Source organism: Pseudophryne corroboree, chromosome 6 (assembly GCF_028390025.1).
Source record: "Pseudophryne corroboree isolate aPseCor3 chromosome 6, aPseCor3.hap2, whole genome shotgun sequence".
Lineage (NCBI taxonomy): Eukaryota > Metazoa > Chordata > Amphibia > Anura > Myobatrachidae > Pseudophryne > Pseudophryne corroboree.
In genome coordinates, this window is record NC_086449.1 from 37,874,781 (window position 1) to 37,902,710 (window position 27,930).

The following is a 27,930-nucleotide window of genomic DNA, read 5'->3' on the forward strand; positions in this document are numbered from 1 at the left end:
GTGGCCTCCACGTGCCTGTATGACCTCCCTACAACCCACACAAGTGGCTCAGGTAGTGCAGCTCATCCAGGATGGCACATCAATGCGAGCTGTGGCAAGAAGGTTTGCTGTGTCTGTCAGCGTAGTGTCCAGAGCATGGAGGCGCTACCAGGAGACAGGCCAGTACATCAGGAGACGTGGAGGAGGCCGTAGGAGGGCAGCAACCCAGCAGCAGGACCGCTACCTCCGCCTTTGTGCAAGGAGGAACAGGAGGAGCACTGCCAGAGCCCTGCAAAATGACCTCCAGCAAGCCACAAATGTGCATGTGTCTACTCAAATGATCAGAAACAGACTCCATGAGGGAGGTATGAGGGCCCGACATCCACAGGTGGGGGTTGTGCTTACAGCCCAACACCATGCAGGACGTTTGGCATTTGCCAGAGAACACCAAGATTGGCAAATTCGCCACTGGCGCCCTGTGCTCTTCACAGATGAAAGCAGGTTCTCACTGAGCACATGTGACAGACGTGACAGAGTCTGGTTACGCCAAGGAGAACGTTCTGCTGCCTGCAACATTCTCCAGCATGAGCGGTTTGGCAGCGGGTCAATTGAGCACATCTGGGACATCATGTCTCGCTCCATCAACCAACGCCACGTTACACCACAGACTGTCCAGGAGTTTGGCGGATGATTTAGTCCAGGTCTGGGAGGAGAACCCTCAGTAGACCATCCGCCACCTCATCAGGAGCATACCCAGGCGTTGTAGGGAGGTTATACAGGCACGTGGAGGCCACACACACTACTGAGCCTCATTTTGACTTGTTTTAAGGATATTACGTCAAAGTTGGATCAGCCTGTAGTGTGTTTTTCCACTTTATTTTTGAGGGTGACTCCAAATCCAGGCCTCCATGGGTTAATAAATTTGATTTCCATTGATAATTTTTGTGTGATTTTGTTGTCAGCACATTCAACTATGTAAAGAACTAAGTATTTAATAAGAATATTTCATTCATTCAGATCTAGGATGTTATTTTAGTGTTCCCTTTATTTTTTTGAGCAGTGTACTTAATAGCAGAATTGCTAATCTTTCATTAGCAATTCTGCTATGCTAAGATACACTCCCAGAGGGCGGCGGCCTAGCGTGTGCACTGCTGCTAAAAGCAGCTAGCGAGCGAACAACTTGGAATGAGGGCCACTATGCAGAAAATTATGTATTTGGAATACCTATGACGTTCAAAGCTGGCCTATAGAAGTACAAGGCAGCAGTCCATATTGGGAGATGTAGTCAAATACCTATGAGTTTTAAATAATATACACGCTGTACTCCCTCCCATTGGCGTTTCTATATAGGGGTGCAATGTGTGCGGTGCACACGGACCCGTGGGGCACACACTGCACCCATATTTTAATATTTACCTTTCCGGGGTCCAGCATCTGGTGCTGCAGACGCTGCGAAAATCGCAGCCAAAATGGTCGCTGCTCATGCGCGGTAGTCAAATTGGTCTCCGGAACATGGCAGATGCCATGTTTCCGGAGACCTGCGCATGCGCAGTAGACTCCAGGACAATGCCGGAGACTACTGGACCCGGGCCCCCTCCTCTGTTAAAACCCCCCTGCTCCCTCCCCTACCTGTATAATAGACACATGTTCCTGGATAATATACTGTATATATGACTATACTTCATCCTGCTCCTTTTCACACAGCTATGTAATTGCTCCTCTATGTAACACGTACAGCCACAGTATTTATCCTCCTGATGGGTTGTGTAACACATACAGTTACTGTATCTATAACTTTGTTCCTCTAGATAATATACACCGCTGTTCTCTGTATAATACATGTAGGTTGGCCACTCCTCTCACTACAAACGTGCACACAGCTCTCAGTGCCGACTGTATACCAACACACAGCAAGAGGTGACCTAATCTTTACCCCCCTTGAACACTGGATCGGCTAATCAGCTTAATGAGGTTGGAGAGAATTGTTAGGAGGGGGTTCTGTGTGACAGGTGGAGAGGAGAACTGATATAGGCAATGGAAAAAAGAACAAGTGTTGGTGGATGAGGAATCTTTAGAGTTAGGGGATCGGTAGTTTTGCCAAATGTAAACTGACCGACATGAGGAGAACCATGTATAAACTCCTATTTAAGAAGCACACCTGGTAAAGATGACTGGCTGAGAAAAGAGAAGACGAGAGAAGACGTGACAAAGCGACAAAAAGGACAAACGAGTAAGTTCTTAGAAAAGCAAAGAACTGAGCAGCTGAGAGGAACCGACGATTGTGCCAGTAGAATGAGAAGGACGAGAGATTAGGAGGAGGAGAGAGAACAGTCTAATAAGTAGGAGACGGTAAGGGTAAAAAAAAAGCAGATTAAAGATCAGGATTAGGTGTCTCTCTCTCTCTCTCTCTCTGTCTCGCTCTTTCTGCATCGCTGCCACCAAAACGGCCCCTTTGGATCTCTCGAGGAATCTGCTGCCTCCATCCCAAAGATCTGTTTCACACCAACCTCATCAAAGTCCGGGAGCAAGATCTCAGGATGCCCAGGTGAGTTCCTGACTTGTGTCTTGTGGCAGAAAAAACGTAAAGGATTAAAGGAGCAATGCTCTGCAGGTCACGAATCGGAATTAAGGCGACCCTCTGCGTGATTTCTCGGCTGTGCGGTTTGAAGGAGAAGCCTTGCAGCGGCTTCCTCCATTCCAAGGGATTTAAAGGGAGGTTGATGTATAATAAATTCAAACGGTGGTGAAACGTTCCTAACAAACGTTTCTTCTCGCTCATTAATATAAGAAGGGTTCTGTAAACTCCCAATGGCTCCCAAAGTTTGTTGCTTCAATTTTCCTTTGGTGCGTACACACCATTAATGAATGTCCTTCCACCAGCTGCATCGTATTATCATGCACTGGTTTCTGTGTGCTGTTAAGTCTGTGTGTGAAGTGCTCTGTATAGTCCTCTAGTTTCCTTGTTTTTCTGTGATTACTTCAAAAATGTCCCTTTTTGTCACAAAGCATGTGTGATTATGATAGGTCTGTTCAAAGCCATGCTTGACCTCTTTGTGGCCCTTGTAAGGAAAATCCCCAGATCTAGGTATTGGGATAAGATAAAGTGCTCTGTGTGACAGGCCGTGATCACTATGCCTAATAGTTTTAGGAATCTACCGTTTACTAATTCTTTGTCTCTTTTTCTCCTGACTGTCCTTTGCTGTCCTCCTTGTTTCATCCGTCACAATCCTGCACAACTAGTCCGAGAGATTACAGTCGACTTTCCACGATGACTCTCGATCATTCTTAAAATTGTGCTAAACGTCATGCCTTGCCCAAGTTCCCTCCTCTTCCTTTCCAACCATCCCAGGTGGACCTTACCGTCTTCAGCTGTCCTGCTGATCTTTGTACTAATTCTCTTGCCAAGGACAGTTTTGGCAGCCACCTTTCGTATTGGCTTAGTGGGTCCCTGGGCCTGTGACCCACTGCTAGCGAAGGCTCTCCCAGATGTTGCGGCTCGCTTGGCGCTCTACGATTCTAACACGGATCATTCACTCACTGCCGGTGTCTGGATTGACCACGTACTATTGACTCAAGGGTGCTCGGCTCCCCGTGCGTTTGCGGCCTTTGCTCTCATGGAACATTCAGTGGCTGCCTTCGTTGGCCCTGCCAACCCTGCGTATTGTCCTGCGGCAAGTCTACTTGCCAAAGGTTGGAACAAGCCAATGGTTTCCTGGTCTTGCCTTGGAGTGTTGAGCCCCATTCCACATCCGGTCCATATACTTTATGCGGTACTAAGCTTCTTTCACTGGGCTGGCGTAGCCGTGGTCATCGGGCCACAGGAGCATTGGGTTGGAGCTGGCAGGGAGCTCTCAGATGCTCTGCGAAACTGGGGCCTGCCAGTTGATCCGGTGGTCACCATGGAAGAAGGAGAAGATGGGGCAAGAGAAGCACTGAGGAAGCTAAAAAGGAAACGACGAGTGAGAGGTGAGACCTTTTACGCATATTCATTTTTATGTTTCATGGTGCATCCTTGTAACTAATCTGCTTTGATTTACCTTCCACCCTTGTATCCTAATTTATACAACACAGCTTCTTATAGTGTCCTTTCATTGTTAAGAACACTCAGAGGGATAATTATGTCCTGCATGTCGGTGTTTATACACGTCACAGTGGTAGATTAATACTGTCCATACCAACATGCTCGAGATTTCGTATATGTAATCCGTGTTTTGACGACCCATTCCAAACTGCACAAACTCATCAAGAAAAGCTTTAGAAGTAGACATTCTATTTGTAAAATGGTAAAATGATCTTACTGATGTTCTACAGTGGTGGTTATGTGCATGCACTCAGTCCTAATTGGTGGAGAGGACCAACGTCACCTTCTAGAAGTAGCCCATGACCTACGCATGACAGATGGCTCCACGGTTTTCATCCCATATGATACTCTTCAGTACAGTCTTCCATATGACCGTCCTTTCCCCATCTTCATCAACAACACTAAGCTACGCCGAGCATACGATTCTGTCCTCACGATCACCGTCAGCTCCCAACATGGAAACTTCTATAACGCTTTCCAGGATGCAAAAGCCAATGACGAGGTCCCACAAGATATTGATCCAATGGAGGTAATCTCACATCTCTCACTCTCCACCTGCCCCCATCCCCTTACCTATACCCCCACTCTGTCTCCCTTCTCATATCTCTCCCTCTCTCTCTATCCCCTCCTCCACCCCCTCTCTTTTCTTACTTCTCTCCATCTCCCCCTCTTCTTACATCTCTCTCTATTACTCTCCACCCCCTCTACCTATCACCCCCTGTCTATCTCTGTTTTCACATCACTCACTCTTTCTGTCTCTCTACCCCCATTGCCCCCTTTTCTTACAATCACTCCCCTTTCTTCTCACATCTCTCCCTCTCTATCTCTCCCTTCTCTCTTTTCTTATATCTCTACCCCCTTCTTCCACATCTCTTCCTCTCTATCTCTTCCTTCTCTCTTTCCTTAATCTCTCTCTTTCCCTTTTTCTCCCCCCCCCCCCCTCTCTATTGCTCTCTCTCTCCACCCCCTCCCTATCTCTTCTCACATCTCTCCCTCTCTCTCTCTCTTTCCTCTTAAATCTCCCCCACACTCTTTCCCCCCTCTTTTTTCTCACATTTCTTCCTCTCTCCCACTTCCTGTCGCTCTCTCTTTTTCTCCGTCTACACCACTTTTTCTCTCCCTCTCTTTCTCTCTCCCTCTCCACCACTTTCTCTCTCCCTCTTTCTCTCTCCACTCTCCCAATATCTCTCCTCCCTATTTCACCCCTTTTCCTCCTTCCCTCTCTCCCCCCTTTCTCTCTTCACTCTCCCCCTCTCTCTCTCTACTCCCTCTCTCTCTTCCCCCTCTCCCTCTCTCCCCTTTTCCCCCGTCTCTCACTTCCCTTTCTTTCTTTCTCTCTCTCTCTCTCTCTCTCTCTCTCTTTCTCTCCCTCCCTCTCTTTCGTGCATTTATGTTTCATATACACCTTATACACAGAGCCAGGAGGTCATTTTATGCAGTATTTTTAATAATTGAGTGCATGAAGCAAAGTTTGTGTACATTGAGCCATCAGAAAGAAAAGGTGTCACTTTCTCAGTCTCACTCAGAAAATGTTGTATTTTGGATATCGGATTTTCAGATATGGTAGACTCAACCTGTCCCTATTACTAGGTGTCTCCACTCTTTGCAACCATCTACAACTCCATCTACCTGATGGCCACTGTAATAAAGAGGACCTACCGGACAGGGCAGAGAGTGACGGCTGCCTCCATCTCACGGCATGCGCAGAACATACAGTTGGAGGGCTTTGGCTACCCACTCTCTTTAGATGAGGACGGCGACTCCCAGACTACGTATATCATTCTGGATACAGATGGAGAGAACAAGCTACTCACCCCAGTATACTCTATTGATCCGGTTACGGGGAACCTTCATCACCTGAGAAAGATTCACTTCCCATACAATCATCACCCGGGAACTGACTCTGACTGCTGGTTTGATCGTAGCTCAATCTGTATTGGAGGTAAGTCCATGTGTAGGTCAGTACAGGGGTCAATTCAGTAACTCCATATGGGCGTATTGGTTTCATAATAAGGGTCTTACTTAGTATTTTCAGAAAAGTATCATATCTCAGAGGGTCCCTAACAATCGCAGGACCCTTTGGCTGGGTCTACTATCCTCATTTTATTTATTATTTATTAACAGTTTCTTACATAGCGCAGCATATTCCGTTGCGCTTTACAATTAGAACAACAGTAATGGAAGAAAACTGGGTAAAAACAGACAGACATAGAGGTCGGAAGGCCCTGCTCGCAAGCTTACATTATATAGGGAAATAGGCATTGATACACAAGGATAGGTGCTGTCTATTGCATAATGGTCCAGCCAGATTGCTAGGTTCTTAATGGGTTGTGTGATATGATCACCCGCAATGTTGGGCAAGAGTCAGAAGGGTGTGAGAGTAAAGAAATACAAGATATGTGATGTTATGTGTACTGTACAGGGAGTATGTAATTAGATAGGGAAGTATTGAAGGTTATGTGGGTGGGTCTGGAATTTGATAGGCTTGTCTGAAGAGGTGAGTTTTCAGGGAACGGTTAAAGGTTTGGAGACTAGAGGCAAGTCTTATTGTGCATGGGAGGGCATCCCACAGAGTGGGTGAAGCCCAGATAAAGTCCTGTAATTTTGAGTGGGTCATTATAACTGGGACACCTTTGCATTGTGCTCATTACCATTCAATCATTGGGGGTGATTCAGACCTGATTGCTACTGTGCGTTTTCGCACAGCGAGCGATCGGCAATTAACTGCACATGCGTATGCACCACAATGGGCAAGCATCGGCAAACAACAAAAGGCATCGCCGGTCAGCGACAGGCTGGTGCGAAAATTCCAATCGCACAGCCATTCGCAAGCTGATTGACAGGAAGAGGCTGTTTGTGGGTGACCATTTTCTGGGAGTGTCAGGGGAAACGCAGGTGTTCCCAAGCGTTATCAGCAGTGGCGTAACTAGAAATGTTTCTCCCCCAAGCCAATAAATACTCTGGTGCGCCACCCCCCCCTCCCCTCATAATTTGCACTATCAAAGTGAAGAAAAGGGGTGTGGCTTCATTAATATGGGCGTGGCATTGCAGGAAAAGACTACCTTATACCCCAGTTTTGCAACCTGCACGCAGAGACATTGGCGACCACAGGGGGGGGGAAATCCTGATTCATGCCCCTTACATTATTTGTCATTTTTCCTCCTTATAGTAATTCCCATTATACATTATGCCACATACTGCAATGGCCCTTAGACATTATGCCACACACCATGATGCCCCCGACACATTATGCCACACACCGTAATGCCCCGACACATTATGACACGCATCGCAATGCCTGTTATACATTATGTTACACACTGCAATGCCCCTGATACATTATAGCACATACAATGCCTGTGACACATTATGACACACACCGCAATGTCCGTGATACATTATGCCACACACAGCAATGTCCGTGATACATTATGCCACACACTGCAATGACCCTGAGACATTATGCCACACACCGTCATGCCTGTGACACATTATGACACACACCGCAATGCCCAGTATACATTATACTACATACCACAATGACCGTGATACATGATGCCACATATCGCAATGCCCGTGATACATTATGCCACATACCGCAATGCCCGTGATACATTATGCCACATACTGCAATGGCCCTTAGACATTATGCCACACACCATGATGCCCCCAACACATTATGCCACACACCGTAATGCCCCCGACACATTATGACACGCATCGCAATGCCTGTTATACATTATGTTACACACTGCAATGCCCCTGATACATTATAGCACATACAATGCCTGTGACACATTATGACACACACCGCAATGTCCGTGATACATTATGCCACACACAGCAATGTCCGTGATACATTATGCCACACACTGCAATGACCCTGAGACATTATGCCACACACCGCAATGCCCAGTATACATTATACTACATACCACAATGACCGTGATACATGATGCCACATACCGCAATGCCCGTGATACATTATGCCACATACCGCAATGCCCGTTACACATTAAGCCCTACAGTAAGGCTTCTAATTACTTTTAAATTACCTGCTCGTTGCCAGGGGTTTCATGCTCAGGGTGTCATGCCCATTGCCAGAGGTTTCATGCGCTGGGTGTCAAGCTTGTTGCCAGGGGGTAATGCTTGTTGCCAGGGATTTCATGCACTGGGTGTCATGGGGAGTAATGCTGCCCAAACCGCTCCCCACTGTTTAGTGTGCCGCGGGCACCGCTGCCCGTTCCCCCCGTTGCTGCTACTGCTGCCCCCGCCGCTCCACAATAGCAGGGCTGCTATGCGCTCCCGCGGGTTTCGGCACCTCCTAGATGCTAGAGGTCAAGTATGACCTCTAGCATGTTTACTCCATGGCGGCAGCCATCTTGGAAGAAACATTTAGCAGACTGACATGCGTACGACTAGTCTACATGTCAATCTGCTGTGAATCAGTGGCGGCGCCCCCCTGCAGCCCTGCGCCTCCGCAGTGGCTGCGGGGGCAGTAGTTACGCCACTGGTTTTCAGGGAGGGTGTGTGACGTCAGCCCTGACCCCGATCAGCCTGTTCTCATCGCACTGTAGGATAAGTCCTGGGCTGCGCACACACTGCACACACAGTGGTAAAAACCATTCACTGGTGAGTGAGGTGGGAACGGATTTGCAGCTGTCCGTTGACTGAGGGATTTTTAGCAGCTCGGTGTACACATGCGATCGCACACTTGCATGACGAATATACACTCCCCTTGGGCGGCGACTACCTGATCGCAGGACAACAATTTTAGCAGCCCCAGCGACCAGGTCTGAATTACTCCCTAAGTCAGTCTTCTATCTAGAGGTCCGAGCATCCTCTGTAAAGGGAAGGCCTTAACTAACTAAAACTATTCAGCTGGGTCACAATATCATGACATCACGACCGCTGCAGCTCTGGGCTACAGCATCATGGAGGCTTCATAGCTAAGAGCTCAAACCAAGGTTGGGGGATGTGTGGAGAGACTTCTGTGACATTTTGGACAGCAGGAGTTAAAATTTGTCAGTGGCTTGGCCCGTCTTCATGACCGATGCACCTGGCGAGTGCCACCCTGGCCAACCAGTAGATGCAGGCTTACAGGGATGCCATCAGAAATTGTGGGGCCTGTGACTGAAAAATTAGCTAGCCCACCCCCCATATTGTACCTTGGCGCTCCACCCCTACGTGACGTCACTGCGGGAATGATTCACAGAGGGCCAAAGCCCAGGGAAGGCTTGATTTTAAGAAGACCTCTCTGCACATTGGCACAGCCTGCAGCAGCTCTCCAGATATCGTCGTTAGGAGCCAGAGGCAGCAGGACCCCCTCTCTCTCCAGGCCCGAGACTACAATCCCGGCAGTTTCCCCCTGATGGTGGCCCTGTGGACTTGTATATACCCTGCTCAAAAAAATAAAGGGAACACTAAAATAACACATCCTAGATCTGAATGAATGAAATATTCTTATTAAATACTTTGTTCTTTACATACTTGAATGTGCTGACAACAAAATCACACAAAAATTATCAATGGAAATCAAATTTATTAACCCATGGAGGTCTGGATTTGGAGTCACACTCAAAATTAAAGTGGAAAAACACACTACAGGCTGATCCAACTTTGATGTAATGTCCTTAAAACAAGTCAAAATGAGGCTCAGTAGTGTGTGTGGCCTCCACGTGCCTGTATGACCTCCCTACAACGCCTGGGCATGCTCCTGATGAGGTGGCGGATGGTCTACTGAGGGATCTCCTCCCAGACCTGGACTAAAGCATCCGCCAACTCCTGGACAGTCTGTGGTGCACGTAGCGTTGGTGGATGGAGCGAGACATGCTGTCCCAGATGTGCTCAATTGGATTCAGGTCTGGGGAATGGGTGGGCCAGTCCATAGCATCAATGCCTTCGTCTTGCAGGAACTGCTGACACACTCCAGCCACATGAGGTCTTGCATTAGGAGGAAACCCAAGGCCAACCGCACCAGCATATGGTCTCACAAGGGGTCTGAGGATCTCATCTCGGTACCTAATGGCAGTCAGGCTACCTCTGGCGAGCACATGGAGGGATGTGCGGCCCCCCAAAGAAATGCCACCCCACACCATTACTGACCCACTGCCAAACCGGTCATGCTGGAGGATGTTGCAGGCAGCAGAACGTTCTCCTTGGCGTCTCCAGACTCTGTCACGTCTGTCACATGTGCTCAGTGAGAACCTGCTTTCATCTGTGAAGAGCACAGGGCGCCAGTGGCAAATTTGCCAATCTTGGTGTTCTCTGGCAAATGCCAAACGTCCTGCACGGTGTTGGGCTGTAAGCACAACCCCCACCTGTGGACGTCGGGCCCTCATACCACCCTCATGGAGTCTGTTTCTGATCGTTTGAGTAGACACGTGCACATTTGTGGCTTGCTGGAGGTCATTTTGCAGGGCTCTGGCAGTGCTCCTCCTGTTCCTCCTTGCACAAAGGCGGAGGTAGCGGTCCTGCTGCTGGGTTGTTGCCCTCCTACGGCCTCCTCCACGTCTCCTGATGTACTGGCCTGTCTCCTGGTAGCGCCTCCATGCTCTGGACACTACGCTGACAGACACAGCAAACCTTCTTGCCACAGCTCGCATTGATGTGCCATCCTGGATGAGCTGCACTTCCTGAGCCACTTGTGTGGGTTGTAGGGAGGTCATACAGGCACGTGGAGGCCACACACACTACTGAGCCTCATTTTGACTTGTTTTAAGAACATTACATCAAAGTTTGATCAGCCTGTAATGTGTTTTTCCACTTTAATTTTGAGGTTGACTCCAAATCCAGACCTCCATGGGTTAATAAATTTGATTTCCATTGATAATTTTTGTGTGATTTTGTTGTCAGCACATTCAACTATGTAAAGAACAAAGTATTTAATATTTTTTTTGAGCAGTGTATTTTATTTCTATGGATTGCAGGAAAGCGTCATGCTGAATGATTTTGGCCTCAGGTTAAGATTGGGGTACCAATGCATAATGATGGATGCATAATGATGGCATTTCAATGTATGTTAAAGTTTGGTACTCATTATTATCCAGTATCTTTCTATAATTGCATTAATAAAAATTCCAACAGCATTTTCAAGAAAAATGCATTTTAGCGTGTTTCCTATGTTGGTCACTTGGTGGCGCTGTCCCACCATAGTCTGGGGCTGATCCCAAGTTGGCACAAAAGCAAGAAAAGAAGCAGAAGGGATGGCCATCGGCCATCTATGTTTCCTAATCATCGATGGTTTGTGACCGATGTTGAATGCTTTTGCTATCGATGTGAGAGAACCAGATGGTTTCCCTCCACTGATGACACAACATAAACGAATATTTATTAATTTTTGCAAGGTGCTCGGACACGGAGCATAGCTCTGCCCCCGACACCCACTAAGCACGGCCCCCCATTTTTTTGATTGGCCCGCGGCCCAGCCAGCACCTTACGATGGCTCGCCATAGATGGTTTATGTGCCATCGATGGTTATCGCCAATGGGGCAATCGATGGCAACCATCGATTAAGCCACCCCCTAAGAACCAGTAACTTTGCACCTGGATATGTTGCAATGTAAGGGTAATGGATATGTTTGCATGCAGGGTAAATACAGGCTGCTTCTGCATGTAGCCCACACATGCTGGGCAGCTTTATTCTAAAGGGGGGTACAGACGGAGCGATGTTCAGCTAATTTCTAAGCAATCTGACTAGATTGCTTAGAAATTAGCTGAACATCGCTCCGTGTGTAGGGGTGCCGGAGACAGCGATGCGCGGTCCCGCGCGTCGCTATCGCCGGCGCTAGATTGGCCTGGGTGAAATGAGCAGCCCCCGTGTCCACCCCCTTCCCCCCCCTCCTCCTCCGCACATCGCGCTGTGCTGAGTGGGAGGAGAGATGTGTGCTGAGCGGTCTGTGCTAGACCGCTCAGCACACATCTCTGGGGAAATCTCCCCGTCAGTACGGCCCTTTACACTGCAATTTAGATTTGAGCTAGGACACGCCCTTCCCAAACCTAACTCTCTCTGCACATGTTACATCTGCCCCCACCTCTGCAGTATAATGTGGTGTTATCCAGATGCACAGTTACTTGTGCTTTTCCCAGCACAGAATCAGTCCCAAGGAGTGCTGCAGCAGCACTGCGAGTATGTATATAGGAGGGAAGATGGATGGTGCTAGGGCAGGGCCGGATTAAGTCTTGGGGGGTCCGGGGCACTTTATACGGTAGAAGGGGGGAGGGGGGGCTGTGTATAACATTGTGCATACCTCCCAACATGACACATTCCAGGAGCAACAAAATGCTCTTTGCATCTGCTTCCCTCTTAATATATGAGCGTAGTCACCTCTGTTGAACTTTTTAATTGATGAGAAAGATGTCTCAACACAGGTGATTGCAATTATGACTTAAGAAGGTAGAGAGCATTTTGTACCTCCTGGAGTGGGTTATGGTGGGAGGTATAGATTGTGTATATTAACCCAGTGGTGTATATTAGATTTAAACTAAACACCTAATTGAAAGACAATTATTTTATCAAATCTTCTTGTAGTGGAACTTAACCTTACAATACACATAGAAAAATAAAATCTATAATTTATCTTGTTGCATGCAAAAAATAGCAGCAGCCTCTGTACTACTTACACACTGGCTCAGGACTCAGGAGGAGCGTGTGTGTGTGTGTGTGTGTGTGTGTGTGTCTAGAGTAGACCCTCATTAGATAACTTACACAGGACTCAGACACCCAGGTGTGGAGAGAGCTGTAAGTGACACAGGGATCCCACTCTGTGTCACAGCTCTCTCCACCCTCCTATCTCTCCTCTGGTTGGGAAGCTCCATCGATAGTTCATGTAACTTGATACTCCTGTGTCTCTGGCTGCACTTCCAGCTGTCTGGATCTGCTGCTGCATGAGAGGGAAAGCTAGTGATGCCAGGGTGCTCTGTCCAGGGGCCCCCGAACAGAGGGGGCCCAGGGTACAGTATGGTCTGCATCCCCCCCTTTCTGGCTAGGGGCCAGGGGGCATTTATCAAGCCCCTGTTCCCTAAAAACCATGGGGAAAGGCAAGATCCTGTATATCCTGCACTTCGGCTAATTAAGACTGCAAAGTTCCAATAAGTGTAGCTTTTCATAGCTTGTACCTGCTGGGGCTTTGAGGGAGATCTATCTTAGCTTGAGAGAGATAAAGTGCCAACCAATCAGCCCCTAACTGTCATTTTTCAAAAACAGCCTGTAACCTGGCAGTTAGGAGCTGATTGGTTAGGAGCTGATATTTTATAAACAGTGCCATCGAGTGTTGCAGGGCTTAGGTACCGGATCCCTCCAACAACCCTAGGAGAGTGGGGTGGCCTAGCGTGGACCGGTTGTGTGGTATGGGTGGTTTGGGGGGGTATCCGGTCTCTAGGTCGACCACACTTAAGTCGACAGCCATTAGGTCGACCACTATTGGTCGACATGCATTAGGTCGACAGGGTTTCTAGGTCAACGTGGTCACTAGGTCGACATGACAAAAGGTAGACATGAGTTTTTCACAATTTTTTTCACTTTTTTCACTTTTTCATAGTTTACGATCCACGTGGACTAAGATTGGAGTGGGTGTCGACTTAGTTACTGTCGACCAATAGTGGTCGGCCTAGACACTGTTGACCCAAGTGTGTTTGACCCTATGAACCACACCCGGTTTGGGGATGTTGGCTGCCAGGAATGTTGGGAAGTGTGGGACACATTGATGCGGACACCTTGTCGATGTCACCCTAATGAACTCTGATGGCAATCTATTCTATACATCTTATAAATGAGAATGTCTCTTTGTTTGTCTGATTGTGGTAAACTCTGAAACCACCGGACCGATTGCGATGCAGTTTTTACCACTGTTTAGGTAATTTTCCCAGGCAGGTTTTAGGCTAAGTATCATCACGATCAGTCATCAGGGGGCTGTGGGCGGGGCTCCGTGGGGAGGAGTCCCCTGACCTGCTCTCGGCAAGTCAACAGCAACAGGCGTATGCGCCTCAATAGTGACCAATGATAACATTGCGGCACCTGTGCACTGTGTATCGTTATAGACTTATTCAGGCCCGCCATCAAGGGAAGGGGGCGGTGGGGACTCCAATACTGGGCCCTGATTGAGAGGGGTCCCGGGTGGCAGCGATGAGGATGGCCGGGGCAGGCCAGCTACCTGTGCACCGGCAGGGCAGGCAGCCACGGAGGCACACAGAGCAGCAGTGTGTATTCTTTCTATTGGGCCAGCCGTAAGCCAATTGGAGCTCACGGACCGGCAGCCAGTCAGAAGCTGCCAGCTCCTGATTGGCTGCCGGTCCGTGAACTCCGATTGGCTCACGGCCGGCTCAATTGAAAGAATATTACAACCGCAGCTCTGCGTGGCTGCGTGCCCTGCCGATACACAGGCAGCTGGCCTATCCCCGCGATCCTCATCGCTGCCACCCAGGTCCCCTCTGGAAAGCTTTGGGGGAGCTATGGGAAGGGGGTAGGGGGGCCCTTCCAAATTTGTCAGTCCCGGGCCCCATCATTTCTGATGGCAGCCCTGGACTTATTAGTAGGTAACCGGTTCGTTTTCACCAACTTCCACCCGAGTGGAGCCGGGTACCGCCGCTAATTATAATATAAAGCATTTATTAGGTCAGTGTTTCCCAAACCTGGTGCTCAAGGCCCACTCACTGTCCAGACATTAGGGATAGCCCTGCTTTAGCACAGGTGGATAAACCAACCAGACAGCTAATAATAATAAGCCACTTGTGCTCGTGCATGTATGTCCGTAGTACCTGGACTGTGCCGGGTTTGGGAAACATAGGGGGTCATTCCGACCGGTTCGCTCGTTGCAGTTTGTCGCAACGATCCGATCGCCTCTGAGGCAGAGGCGGTCGCTGGGCGGGAAGTGGCTGGATGGCAGCATTAAGCTGCCGTTTCGGGGGAGCGGTCCGTCCAATGCAGGCGTGGCCGGACCGTTGGGGGGGGGGGGGCCGCGGCGGCTGCGTGACGTCAAACGCAGCTTTTGCGGGCCGGGGAGCGACGAGTAGCTCACGGCCAGCACGTTAAAGCTGCACTGGTCGGGAGCTACTCTTGAAGTGCAAAGGCATCGCTGCCGTGTGATGCCTTTGAACTTCTGTGGGGGGGGGGGGGGGGGGGCGGCACTGACATGCGGGGCGGGATAGCCCTGTGCTGGGCGTCCCCCCGCATGTCAGTGTGAATGATCGTAGCTGTGCTAAATTTAGCACAGCTACGATCGACTTAGAATGACCCCCATTGTGCGACGTAGACGTACAATCCAAATCACGTGTCCAGATCAGCACCGTGCATTTCTGTTGAGTATCTCTGAGCGCCTCTGATGTTATTTCAATTACAGGTGTGGATCCTGCCTTTGTAATTCTGCTGTTCATCCTCATCGCCAGCCTTCTGCTTACAGGAGCCTCTCTCACCTGCTACATAAGGTATGGTAAAAACGCAGCGTGCACAGGCCTTTCACTTGTGGCCACCCTGTGGCCACTGTGGGTAGTGCAGCTCGTGCATAAGTCCTAGTGTAAACTCCTAGGGGTAAATTTACTAAGGTGGGAGTTTTTTTGAACTAGTGATGTTGCCTATAGCAACCAATCAGATTCTACTTAACATTTATCAAGCTGCTTCTAGAAGATAATAGATAGAATCTGATTGGTTGCTATAGGCAACATCACCAGTTCTAAAAAAACTCCCACCTTAGTAAATTTACCCCCTAGTGTAATAAATAGTTTGGCCTTCTTGAGCACAATATGTTTATCTAAATGATTCCCAGAATCAGTCACCTCCGGAATGTTTTCTACTGACTACAGCTGCAGAAAACGCTTCTTTCATATTTAAATGATGTGTAAAAAATATAAATTTGCCTTCAGCGCTTTATGCGGTGACACAGATGACCCTTGCTCGCTGTAAGGTCTATGAAATGAAAAGTTTGACACGCAGAGAACTGTTGTTATTATCATTTACTTTTATAGCGACACCAATCGCGCAGCGCTAAGCAGAGAACATTCACATCATTTCCCGCACCCATTGGATCTTGCTATCTGAATTCCTTAACATACACAAGTTAGGGTACATTTTAGTCTGCAGCCAAATAACCTACTGGTATGTGGTGTAGTGTTCATTCTATCACCATGCACCTGTCACAAACCGTACAGTTGCTCTTTCCTGGCTGGGGTGTCGCTCTCTGCTTTGGTGCTTCTAGCACACTCTGGTCTGTCTCAGCACTTCCCTTCCTCCCCTCTCTCTCTTGCACTCTCTCTCCCTGACACTCTTTCTCTTCTCTCTCTCTCTCCCTGACTCTCTCTCCCCCCTCTTTCTCGCCCCGACACACCCTCTCTCCCACTCGCTCCCTCTCTGTCTCCCCCCCTCTCTCCCTATCTCTGTCACTCTCCTGCTCGTCCCCTCTCCCTGTCTCCCCTCTCTTCGACACGATATATCTCTCCCTCTCTTGCTCTTCTCTCTCCCTCTCTCTCGCTCCTGTCTCTCCCCCTGACACCCTTTCTCTCTCTCTCTGACACCCTCTATCACTCTCCTGCTTATTCCCCCTCCCTGACTCCCCTCTCTCTGACACCCTGTATCACTCCCTCTCTTGCTCCCCTCTCTCCCCTTTTCTTTCTCCCTGACACCCTTTCTCTCACTCTCATTCTCGCTCCTTTCTCTCTCTCTCTCCCTGACACCCGTTCTCTCTCTCTCTGATACCCTTTCTCTCTCTCTGATATCCTTTCTCTCTCTCTATCTCTCTCTGAGACTCTTTCTCGGGGTCACCTCACAATTGCACTGTATTATTACATAGCAAAGTAAATATTTACATAGTGAAGATTGACACACACACACAGCCCTCACTGTGGGCGAGGTGGCAAAGGAACCTTGGCATATGAGCAGTACGATCTCTGCACACGGGCAGTCTGCCAACAATCGCTCACTTGCGTGAACATCGGCCACAGCGTGTCATCATCAATTAGACCCATATAGCGCTATGGATTGAGTGATGAAGGGGGCCTTTCTTAGGGCCCCATGAGGTCTAAATCCGCCTCTGCATGGACGTACCCCATTGAAAGGGCTAAAGTCACAGACAGACGACCTCCAAAAGATGTTGTCACGTACGCAGCTGCGTCCGACTGCCCCAGGCAACCCACCCGCGCTGAAACTCTCACCTATTTTTGCCATAGGCAGTATGGCGGGGGTACCCCGGGAGCACAACGTCCTCCGGCTTCACTTACCTATTTCTAACAGTGCTGCTCGTTGTTATGGAACTACATTTCCCAGCATGCCCTGCCAGCCAGCTGTGAGCCAGATGACCTATCCCTTGCTAGATGCCGAGATAGGATATGGTGATACCTGTTGGCAGTGCGATGTTCTTGTAAAGTGCAGTTACCTCATTCATGAAGTGCATCGAATTCTCACCCCCCTGGGATTTGCCCCAATGCACTCAGATGGTCTTTTCACCGCTTATCAAGGAGCAAGTCTTCTCTCTAGTCTTGGGAGACACCTCTGCAAACTAGAAATGTGCCTAGGTGTGTGGATAGATGGAACGTGTCAATCTACACGTGGTACGGCCTCGTCTGGAATACTGTGTCCTGTTCTGGAGGCCATTTCTTCAGAAGGAAATTAATACACTACAGACTGTACAGAGAAGGACAACTAAAATGGTGCATGGCCTACATCACAAAACATACCCAGAAAGACTAAGAAATCTCAGTATGTATAGTGTGGAGCAGAGAAGGGAAAGGGGGGACATGATAGAGACTTTCACATATATATCAAGGGTTTTACCAAAGTCCAGGAGGGAAACATTCTTCAAATGAAGAGAAGCAATAGGACACGAGGACATACACTGAGACTGGAGGGGGGGAGGTTCAGGGGAAACTTGAGAAACAATGACTTCACAGAAAGGGTAGTAGAGAAGTGGAATAACCTCCAATCAGAGGTCGTAGAGGCTGAGACAGAAGAGCAATTTTAACATGCTTGTGACTAACATATGGATATCCTTACAAAGAACTGAGGATCTAATAGGGTTTGAAGGTTAAAAAGGGCAGTCTAGATGGGCCAAGTGGTTTTTATATGTTATTGTATGTTTTTATATGTTATTATGTTAGGCTAAGTCCAACCTCTGACAACCTTAGAAGAAGCTCTTTGATTGCTCTTTTATTATCTTCTCCTTATCTTGGGGGACGACAGAAGTCTAGATGCACAAAGCTTGGATCCAGGACTCCAGTGGTTCCAAATAAAATGGAAAAAAAAAAAAAAATTATGAATGGCTCTATATGTAAAAGAACAAAACCATTTTGTTTATTGTTTGCAGGAGAAAAATTCAGCATGCGAAGCTCACGAGAGGCCCTAACAAGATTATTCTCACCTTGGATGACTTAGTTTTCATTCACACCCAGAGCAGGAAGGTGAGAGCTGGGCATTAGGGGATGGGGGTGGAGGCTCTTGAGCAGACAATAGACAAATCCGATCCGTTTCTCTCTCAGAAACTGGGCGACGACAGCAGGTTGAGCATGTTGGGGAAGAGTGTCAGTGAAATCCGGACACCCCGGAACTCCCTATCTGGGAAGAGCATGGCGGCGGCCACACCGTACACAACAAATGTGGCAGTCTTCGAGGTAAGCCTTCTGGCCATAATACGTCACCCCTAGCTGTGGTGGATTTGTAAAATGTACACTCTATCCTTCACAGTCATTGCTTCTGTGAGATCAAAGGGAGCAGAGGTATCAAACCTTCTAAGGTGGAGGTGTTACCCATAGCAACCGATCAGATTCATTTCATAGAATGTGCTGGATAAATGACAGTTAGTCGCTTATTGGTTGCTTTGGGCAACTTCTCTACTTTATATCTCTCCAAGGCTTGATGCATCTCCAGTTCAGCCATGGGGGTTATGATGAGGTCTCCATTCCCGTTTGATGGTAGATCCCACAAGATGCATCCACTACCTCAACAGATTGGGCAGATCCATGAGTCAGGCCTTGCATACCATAATGGAAATAGTTTTCCTTCAACACTTGCGGACAAATGTACTAATGTTTTTGTTGCTCATAAGTTGAACTGTTTTGTTTATTATTGAAAGACCTATAGTAATGCTATCTTATCAAGAGATGTTTGTTGTCAAATTTTCCTTTTATTCTTAGGGGGACTGGGTATGGCTCAAAAGGTTTCCCGGTGAGAAGCATGGAGACATCCGCCCAGCTACAAAGAACATGTTCTGCACTGTAAGTGTCAGGATGAGCAAAAAAGTCTGGACTCATTGGGTGGAATTCACCACTACAGTATCACTAACCTATAGTGCAAGTTGCCTTACATTAGATAGTATTAATTTAGAAAAACAATGTATACATGTTGTTTTCCTTCACCCTCCGATTGATATTAATGCCATTTGCACATGATTGTTATTCATTTTTCCTCTGCCTTATGGTGGAAATAAGCATGTAATATATAGTTGCTTAACCTGTGGAAGTGAACCCCAGCCAGTTACTATATTTTTATGTTTCTCTACATTGTTTTCTTTCCCCCTTCCATTTATAATAATGTGATTTGCAAATGGTTGTTACTCGTCCTCCCTACACGTTTCTTTGCTTTATCTATCTGGCCAGCCACCATGTAAAGGCGAAACGGTTACATGATCTCTAATCTTTATGCTCTCATCCCTGCAGTCCTCCTCATTGTGTCCCATTTGGAAATCGATCATCTTCTGTAAGCTGACCAGATATTGTGCTGTTTACTCTTCAACACATTATTATAACCAATTACTTTCTCAGCTTCGTGACCTTCGCCACGAGAACGTGAACCTTTACTTGGGCATGTTCCATGACATGGGGGCCCTGGGTGTTGTGTCTGAACATTGCTCACGTGGCAGCCTGGAAGACCTCATCCAGAACCAAGACATGAAGCTAGACTGGATGTTCAAATCCTCACTTCTTCTAGACCTCATCAAGGTGGGCAGGGTCCTATAAAAGGACATTTCACTCGTATTATTTACTATTAGTGTTGTAAGGCACCACAGTGCTCTGCAGTTCCAGACAGTGAGGAAAACAGGACATATATAAAACAGAAACATACAAGGTAGTAGTAATGTGTGCTCTAAAGATATTGACTTTCAGAGATCACCTGTGGGAGAGTCTGACCGGGCCTGGTAGGGATTTCCATCAGTGGACTGCACCACATGAGATGTCTTGTTGGAAGTGAGAGGTGGTTGCCAGAGGTGAGGCAAGCCACAGTTCAGAGGCAGACCTAAGAGGATCAGCGAGAGAACATTTTGAAATCAGATTTGAGATGTATGATGGGGTAACCTTGAGGATTTTATAAGTGATCAGTTTGAATTGGATCCTGGAGGATGCGGAAAGCCAGTGTAGGGAATTGCGGGCATTGGGGGTAATTCCAAGTTGATTGCAGCAGGAATTTTTTTTAGCAGTTGGGCAAAACCATGTGCACTGCAGGTGAGGCAAATATAACATGTGCAGGGAGAGTTAGATTTGGGTGGGTTCTTTTGTTTCTGTGCAGGGTAAATACTGTCTGCTTTATTTTTACACTGCAATTTATATTGCAGATTGAACTCACCACACCCAAATCTATCTCTCTCTGAACATGTTATATCTGCCTCCCCTGCAGTGCACATGGTTTTGCCCAACTGCTCACAAAGTTCCTGCTGCGATCAACTCAGAATTACCCCCATTGCCTGATAGAAGGCAGCTGTGTAGTCAGGACGTGAGAGGGTAAGCGTTTTGGTAGTAATAGAGTGTATCCGGGAAATCTTCCAAAGATGGAGGACTTGGAGAAAGAATGTGAGGACTAAAGCAGAGACTAGAGTCTAGCTTGACACTGAAGCAGCGGGCTGGGGAGACGAGATATTATGATGTTATTGATGGTGAGCGAGATTTAAGGGGAGGTGGTCACTCTGGGAGAGGAGAGGTGGAGAGAACCAGAGATCCTGAAGGAGCGGTTGGATATGTAGGAAGTGAACTAGGTAAGACCTGTGTCATGAAGGACAATGGAGCTAAGGGTCTGCAGAAGAAGAGGGTGATCAACAGTGTTCAAAGCAGCAGAGTAGTCCAGTAGGATGAATACAGAGAAATGACCCTTAGACTTTGCTGTAGGTAGATAATCGATCACTTTTGTGAGTATAATCTCAGTGAAATGTTGTTGGTGGAAACCCTATTGCAGAAAGCCAAGAAGAAAGTGAGAGAAGATTAAGTGACATGTTTGATTGTTCACTTATCTTTCAAGTTGTTAGAGACAAAGAAGAGTAGATAGATAGGGTGATAGTTGGGGAGAGAGCTGGTCTCTTTAAAATTGGGAACTTTAGCCGTGATGGAAATTTTCCAGTGGAGAGGCAGATTGAAGAGGTGTACATACAGTGTGGGAGAGGAAAAGTTGGGCATGGGCAGGAATAAGGTTGAGTGGAAAGGATGTTGGGTAAGATGATGATATAAGTACAGAGGCTTCGCCATCAGCTCTTGCACAGAGTGATCTTAGGGTGGATTGTGGAGTGTAGGGGAAGGTGAATAAATTTATGGGAAATAGCTTGTTAAATGTTGTCATTTTGTCTATTGAAGTAGGTGGCAAAAGTTTGGGCTGTGAGGGAGGAAGGTGATGAGCTGAATGTGGCCAGAGACATAAAGAGGAATAGGGGTCAGAAGGCTGGGGAGATATCACAGAAGTGCAACATGTTTTCTCAGCAAGTTGAAAAATTTAATTTCAATTTATTGTGGTGGAAGATGGCTGTGGTATAATATTTCCTCCAGTGGAGCTCAGCCAAGTCAGGAGCACATTTAGGTGGTGGGTCTGTTTGGTGTGCCACGGCTGAGGTACAGATCATCAGAGCCTGGAGCTGCGTTGTCTCCTGTTGGAGAAATAGGCACCTCTGTGTTATGCAACTTGGCCTTCCTAGTCTCTCAGACCACCGCCTCCTTTACTTTAGCCTCACCATACTCTACCTCATACTTTTGCCTGCACCCCAATCCAGAAAGCACTTAAATACTCTCTACCTGGTCCACTACTTATTTCTACAGTGATATCTACCTTCTATAACTAACCATCCTACGCGAATCAGACTGCCCCTTTCTAAAAACAAAGGGGGTCATTCCGAGTTGTTCGCTCGTTATTTTTTTCTCGCAACGGAGCGATTAGTCGCTACTGCGCATGCGCAATGTCCGCACTGCGACTGCGCCAAGTAAATTTGCTTTGCAGTTAGGAATTTTACTCACGACATTACGAGGTTTTTTCTTCGTTATGGTGATCGTAATGTGATTGACAGGAAGTGGGTGTTTCTGGGCGGAAACTGGCCGTTTTATGGGAGTGTGTGAAAAAACGCTACCGTTTCTGGGAAAAACGCGGGAGTGGCTGGAGAAACGGAGGAGTGTCTGGGCGAACGCTGGGTGCGTTTGTGACGTCAAACCAGGAACGACAAGCACTGAACTGATTGCAGATGCCGAGTAAGTTTGGAGCTACTCAGAAACTGCTAAGAAGTGTCTATTCGCAATTCTGCTAATCTTTCGTTCGCAATTTTGATAAGCTAAGATTCACTCCCAGTAGGCGGCGGCTTAGCGTGTGCAAAGCTGCTAAAAGCAGCTTGCGAGCGAACAACTCGGAATGACCCCCAAAATGCTAACCTCAAACGCAGACAATGCAGTTTCATAAACGCATGTCATCTCCAACCCTCTCCCATGGCAAATCAAACTAACCCACTATGTAGTACTGTGAATCCAGAGCATGGATCTATCTGTCTGGTTTTGAGTCTCATAATAAGATTTGACTTCAGCGATTAAACACCTTAAATCCTATCAGGAGCTGGGCCCTCCTACAACCGACATACTCTGATCCTGGAATGATCCTGTGGAGCTAATATAGAATCTTCTCACCACTGCTGTTCACTGTGCATTGTTTCAGGGTTTGAAGTTCCTTCATCATCGTGAGATCGCTCATGGATGTCTCAAATCCAGGAACTGTGTGGTGGACGGGAGATTTGTCCTTAAAGTAACAGACCATGGAATGAATGAGTTGTATGAAGCTCAGAGACTGACTCCAGCCAAGTCCATGCCTGAAGGTAAGCTGGTTCTAACCATTAGATGTGAGTGTGATTAGTAATAGCAGCATAGACGTCACCGTAACCCTTGACATTCCGCCTCCCCCTTATTTCAGACCTGTTCTGGACAGCCCCAGAAATCTTGCGTGACTCCCTACCAAATACGAGAGGAAGCTACAAAGGAGACATATATGGTTTTGCCATTATAGTGCAGGAAGTTATTATACGAGGCACTCCTTACTGCATGCTGGAACTCACTGCTGAGGGTAAGTCGGGCACTACAAGACTAGCCAGTTCTCTCCCTCCCTCTCTATCACCCCCTTTCTCTCCCTCTCCTTCTCTTCCCTCCCCTCTCTCACCCTACCTCTCCCCCTCTCCATCTGCTTTTATAATTCCCAATTGATGATGTCCTTCCTCTCGGTACCACTGCCCGCTTCATCCACCCTAACTTCTGGCAGAAATCATCCGTAAGGTCCGTCGTCCTCCCCCTCTATGCCGACCCTCTGTGTCCCTGGACCAGGCTCCCCCCGAGTGTATCCATTTAATGAAGCAGTGCTGGAGTGAACACCCAGAGAGGAGACCGAATATAGACCAGATATTTGACCAGGTAAAGATTATTATTCTTTTCAAACGATAAATTTATCACTGGACAGTGGATGTCAATTTGAGCGTCAGAACATTCACATGACTAAACCAACCAGTGGCCAACCAGATAAGTAAATTAGGCATTTGACAACCTGTAGCCAATCAAAAGATTGATAATCATGGGTTAGCCAATCATGATGTTCACTACGGGTGAGCAATAAGATGTCCCAGGGCTAGACCGGCCTGTAGCCAAGAACATTCACCAGCCTCTACAAGATCACGGTCAATAATTACCCTGTTTTTTTCCTTTGGGACAGCATCCCATTCACTGTTGCTGGTACATAGCCAAATATTTTATATGTAGCTTTTGGACTATTTTTTTTTTGTTTTGTTTTTGTTTTGTTTTTACTTTCAAGCTGTTATTCTTTAATTTTTTCATTCAGTTTAAGAGTATAAACCGTGGACGCAAAACGAACATTATCGACTCAATGCTCCGAATGCTGGAGCAGTACTCTAGTAACCTGGAAGACCTGATCCGAGAGAGGACAGAAGAGCTGGAAATTGAGAAGCAGAAGACAGACAAACTCCTCACTCAGATGCTTCCACCGTAAGTGGAGCGAGGAGAATACAGGAGACGATTGGGGCTGGGAATATACTGATATGATGAGCGCTATAAGAGGTTTAGGTGGTACAGATGAGGGTAAATGTTGCCCATTGCCCTCCCTCCTCCCTTAAATTGTGAACATGTCTCCCTCAGATCTGTAGCCGAGGCTCTGAAGACAGGCGCCCCTGTGGAGCCGGAATATTTTGACCAGGTCACCATTTACTTTAGTGACATTGTAGGCTTCACGACCATCTCCTCCCTAAGTGACCCTATTGAAGTAGTTGACCTCCTCAATGACCTATATACACTCTTTGATGCCATCATTGGATCTCATGACGTCTACAAGGTAATTGACTACATCCCTTCATATTTATGGAGAGAATTCTTTCCTTTAGTTTTTCTCTTTTGGACATGAAATTATCCGATTTTTTATCTTAAAAAGGTGGAGACCATTGGAGATGCCTACATGGTGGCTTCAGGCCTTCCTAAAAGAAATGGGACCCGCCATGCAGCAGAGATTTCGAACATGTCTCTGGATATCCTAAGCTCCGTGGGATCATTTAAAATGAGACATATGCCGGATGTCCCGGTCAAGATACGCATTGGGCTCCACTCTGGTGAGTATGTGTGAGTATATTGGTCAAAAGGCAAATCCAGCCTCCACAACTTGATTCTACAGCTGTCACTTTGTAGTCCTTGTCCTAATATTCTTCACTCTTGGTGAATCACTTTCTGGCCATCTCAACCTTCCTCTTTTCACTCATCCGCCTTCTCCTTATGTTCTCATTTCTGCATGTGTCCCATAGGTCCATGTGTAGCAGGCGTGGTTGGACTCACAATGCCACGGTATTGCCTCTTTGGTGACACTGTCAACACAGCATCTCGTATGGAGTCCACGGGGCTTCGTAAGTGTTTGTCGCCACCGTGTACTGTAGCCTTTGTATACTGGCTGGTTTTGCATGTATTAGACTGTTGTATTGCCAGACAGCAACTCAGAGATGAGCCAGGCTGGGCCCTCACCCCCAAGCTCTAGTCCACATATTTTAGAATCTCCTGCTGTTTTTGGCAAAGTGTAAAATTGTACCTTCTAGCAGGATTTCTGTCTGACAGCAAATGAGGCCCAGATTGGCTACCAAAAATGGCATGCACCAACTGGTTCTTATCTGCCATCAAATTCTATGTGTCTATGGGGTGGGGGGGGGATGTGTGATACTGGCATGGATTGTGCCGGTATAAATCCTCTTGCTTTGCCTCTTTTCCGAGGCGTAGCAGAAATCACTAGCGACAGGATTTATGATCATCTTGTTTGCCGGAGCGGATTTAAATATTACTGTCTCATCACTTCTTGACTGGTCGTATCCTCCGCAGCTTATCGTGTCCACGTGAATGTCAGTACGGTGAACATCCTCATGTCTTTGCAAGAAGGATACTTAACGGAAGTCAGGGGTAAAACTGAACTCAAGGTAAATTGTCTCTATTCTGCTTGGGGACAAGAGACCTCCCATTCTCCACTTATGTTCAGCAGTGCCATCTGTGTTTCTTTAGGGTAAAGGAGTGGAGGACACGTTCTGGCTGGTAGGGAAAAAAGGATTCAATAAGCCCTTGCCGACACCGCCAGATGTATTACCAGGGTGAGTAATCTATCTATGTTCCCTCCCTCCCAAACTCGTTTTCTGCCATAATAGGTTTACTCTTCATTGGATTCCTTCTTGGAGTCAGAACTTTTCTTGATGGCCATTGTGTCAGTGTAGGGCATGTTCATGATTAATACATAGCACAGAACCATCATTACTGATCATCATCTCTCCGTCTAATCCTAACACTCCACCCCAAAAAAAAAGCTAACAGAAAATAATTCTGTGTTAATTTTTCAGTCACTTCATCCTTTCTGACGTATGGTCGCCCAACATTCTGCTACACCATGGTCACATTTTGTGCACATCTAATTCAGACCAGGATAGATTATAGATTTCTGTGGGTGCCATATATTTTGTTGACATTCATCATGCTGGCATGAATAGAAGTTAGAATGCGGACAAAACTGCCCTGGTGGTCTATTGGTGACTTACCTGGTCAAGCAGAATGACTTACCTGGCCATTACATCAGAATGACTTCTGATGGATCTTTTACAGCTTCTGGCAATAAGTATTCCTAACCCTACCCATAGTACTTAACCCATACCACCCCTCCAATAGCCTAACCCATACCACCCCTCCAATAGCCTAACCCATACCACCCCTCCAATAGCCTAACCCTATCCTCCAGTCCCATAGTATAACCCTATCCTCCCCTCCCATAGCCTAACCCAAATCTCCTTTCCCATAGACCAACCCTAGTCTCCTTTCCCGTAGCCTAACCCTAACCCCCTCCACCTAGTGCCTGACCCTAACCTCCCCTGCCATAGCCTAATCCTTAACCCTCCCCCTAGTGCCTAACCCTAACCTCCCCTCCCATAGCATGACCCTATCCCTCCCCCTAGTGCCTAAACCTAGCCTCCTCTTCCATATCCTAACCCTAACCCCCCCATGCCTAACCCTAACCTCCGCTCCCGCAGCCTAACCCTAACCCTCCCCCTAGTGTCTAACCCTAATCTCCGCTCCTGCAGCCTGACCATAACCCTCCCCCTAGTGCCTACCCCTTCCAACCGCAGTTTAACCCTAACCCTTTGCTGCCAGTCTGTGCAGAATTTTGACATTTCAGATGTTGGCATTTTGTAATGAACATGTCAACATACTGCACATGCCGACATGTTCAAACTCAACATTTCAACAATGTTGACATTATATAGGTTGACATTATGACTGCATCCCATTTCTGCATCATTTTGACAACCTCTCTGGTCAGTACGACGCTCAAGTCTGTACCAGGCGCTCTCTCTGTTCTGGACTCTCATCCGTGTCACCTATTACAGGAGCAGCAACCACGGCATCAGTCTCGATGAAATCCCGGAGAGGAGGAGGAAGAAGCTAGAGATGGAGAGGGACATAGTGAAGAAGCAGAAAATGAAGTGACCACCATGTCTCACATGCGTCTACCTCTGTTGGCGCTACTCAGACAGAAGCTTAGAACCTCCGGAGAGCTGCTCCAAAGTTTCACAGACTTTCTCTGTTTTCTGTGGAAACCTCGATCCTTCAGAGACACGTTTGGGTTCTCTCCAGTACTTTGAGGGCGACGTCTCCTAGAAGCAATGCAAGACACAAATCCAAAGATGACTTTGCCACCTCTGTGGCGCAGTTAGTACAATATAGTAGACCGTGTTCTTTCAGTGTTATTTTCCACACTCTCCAAGGCTTGGAGGTGTTTTGCCCAGTCAATAGCTACGTCTTCTACCTGGAAGATATTTCTGTTGTTTGAAGATCACATGATTGAAACATTGTGACTCCATCCTCGCAGAAATGGCTACATGGGATGGACTTCCGAGCTTGTGTGCACTGATATACTCGCCGATAATCAAAGCCAGATTGTTTGCAACATCATTGGTTGTTTGAGGATGGAAGTCTCACCTGATTGGTTGCTGGCTTCCCTGCACCCAAACTAAAATGATTACTCCTCTCATTTTTAACCTGTGTGAACCTTACTAAGCTTCCCCCGTTTAGCATGCTCTTAGTACAACGTACCCCCCAAGTGTGTAAAAAGATTGTAACTAAAATATTGTGTATGCATCATTGTAAATAAA

General features: G+C 47.3%; 1 protein-coding gene across 1 annotated transcript; it reads left to right on the forward strand.

Moving 5' to 3' along the window:
- Positions 1 to 1,873: 1,873 nt before the first annotated feature.
- GUCY2D (guanylate cyclase 2D, retinal) lies at positions 1,874 to 27,930 on the forward strand. The gene is made up of 19 exons (XM_063930868.1): positions 1,874 to 2,524; positions 3,220 to 3,945; positions 4,291 to 4,589; positions 5,651 to 6,002; positions 15,397 to 15,481; positions 18,349 to 18,442; positions 18,521 to 18,652; positions 19,175 to 19,255; positions 19,802 to 19,978; positions 22,929 to 23,085; positions 23,181 to 23,330; positions 23,523 to 23,671; positions 24,093 to 24,256; positions 24,407 to 24,599; positions 24,696 to 24,870; positions 25,060 to 25,158; positions 25,622 to 25,716; positions 25,799 to 25,884; positions 27,166 to 27,930. The coding sequence occupies exons 2-19, from the start codon at positions 3,285 to 3,287 to the stop codon at positions 27,263 to 27,265; spliced, it is 3,249 nt and encodes a 1,082-aa protein (XP_063786938.1). The 5' UTR covers positions 1,874 to 2,524; positions 3,220 to 3,284; the 3' UTR covers positions 27,266 to 27,930.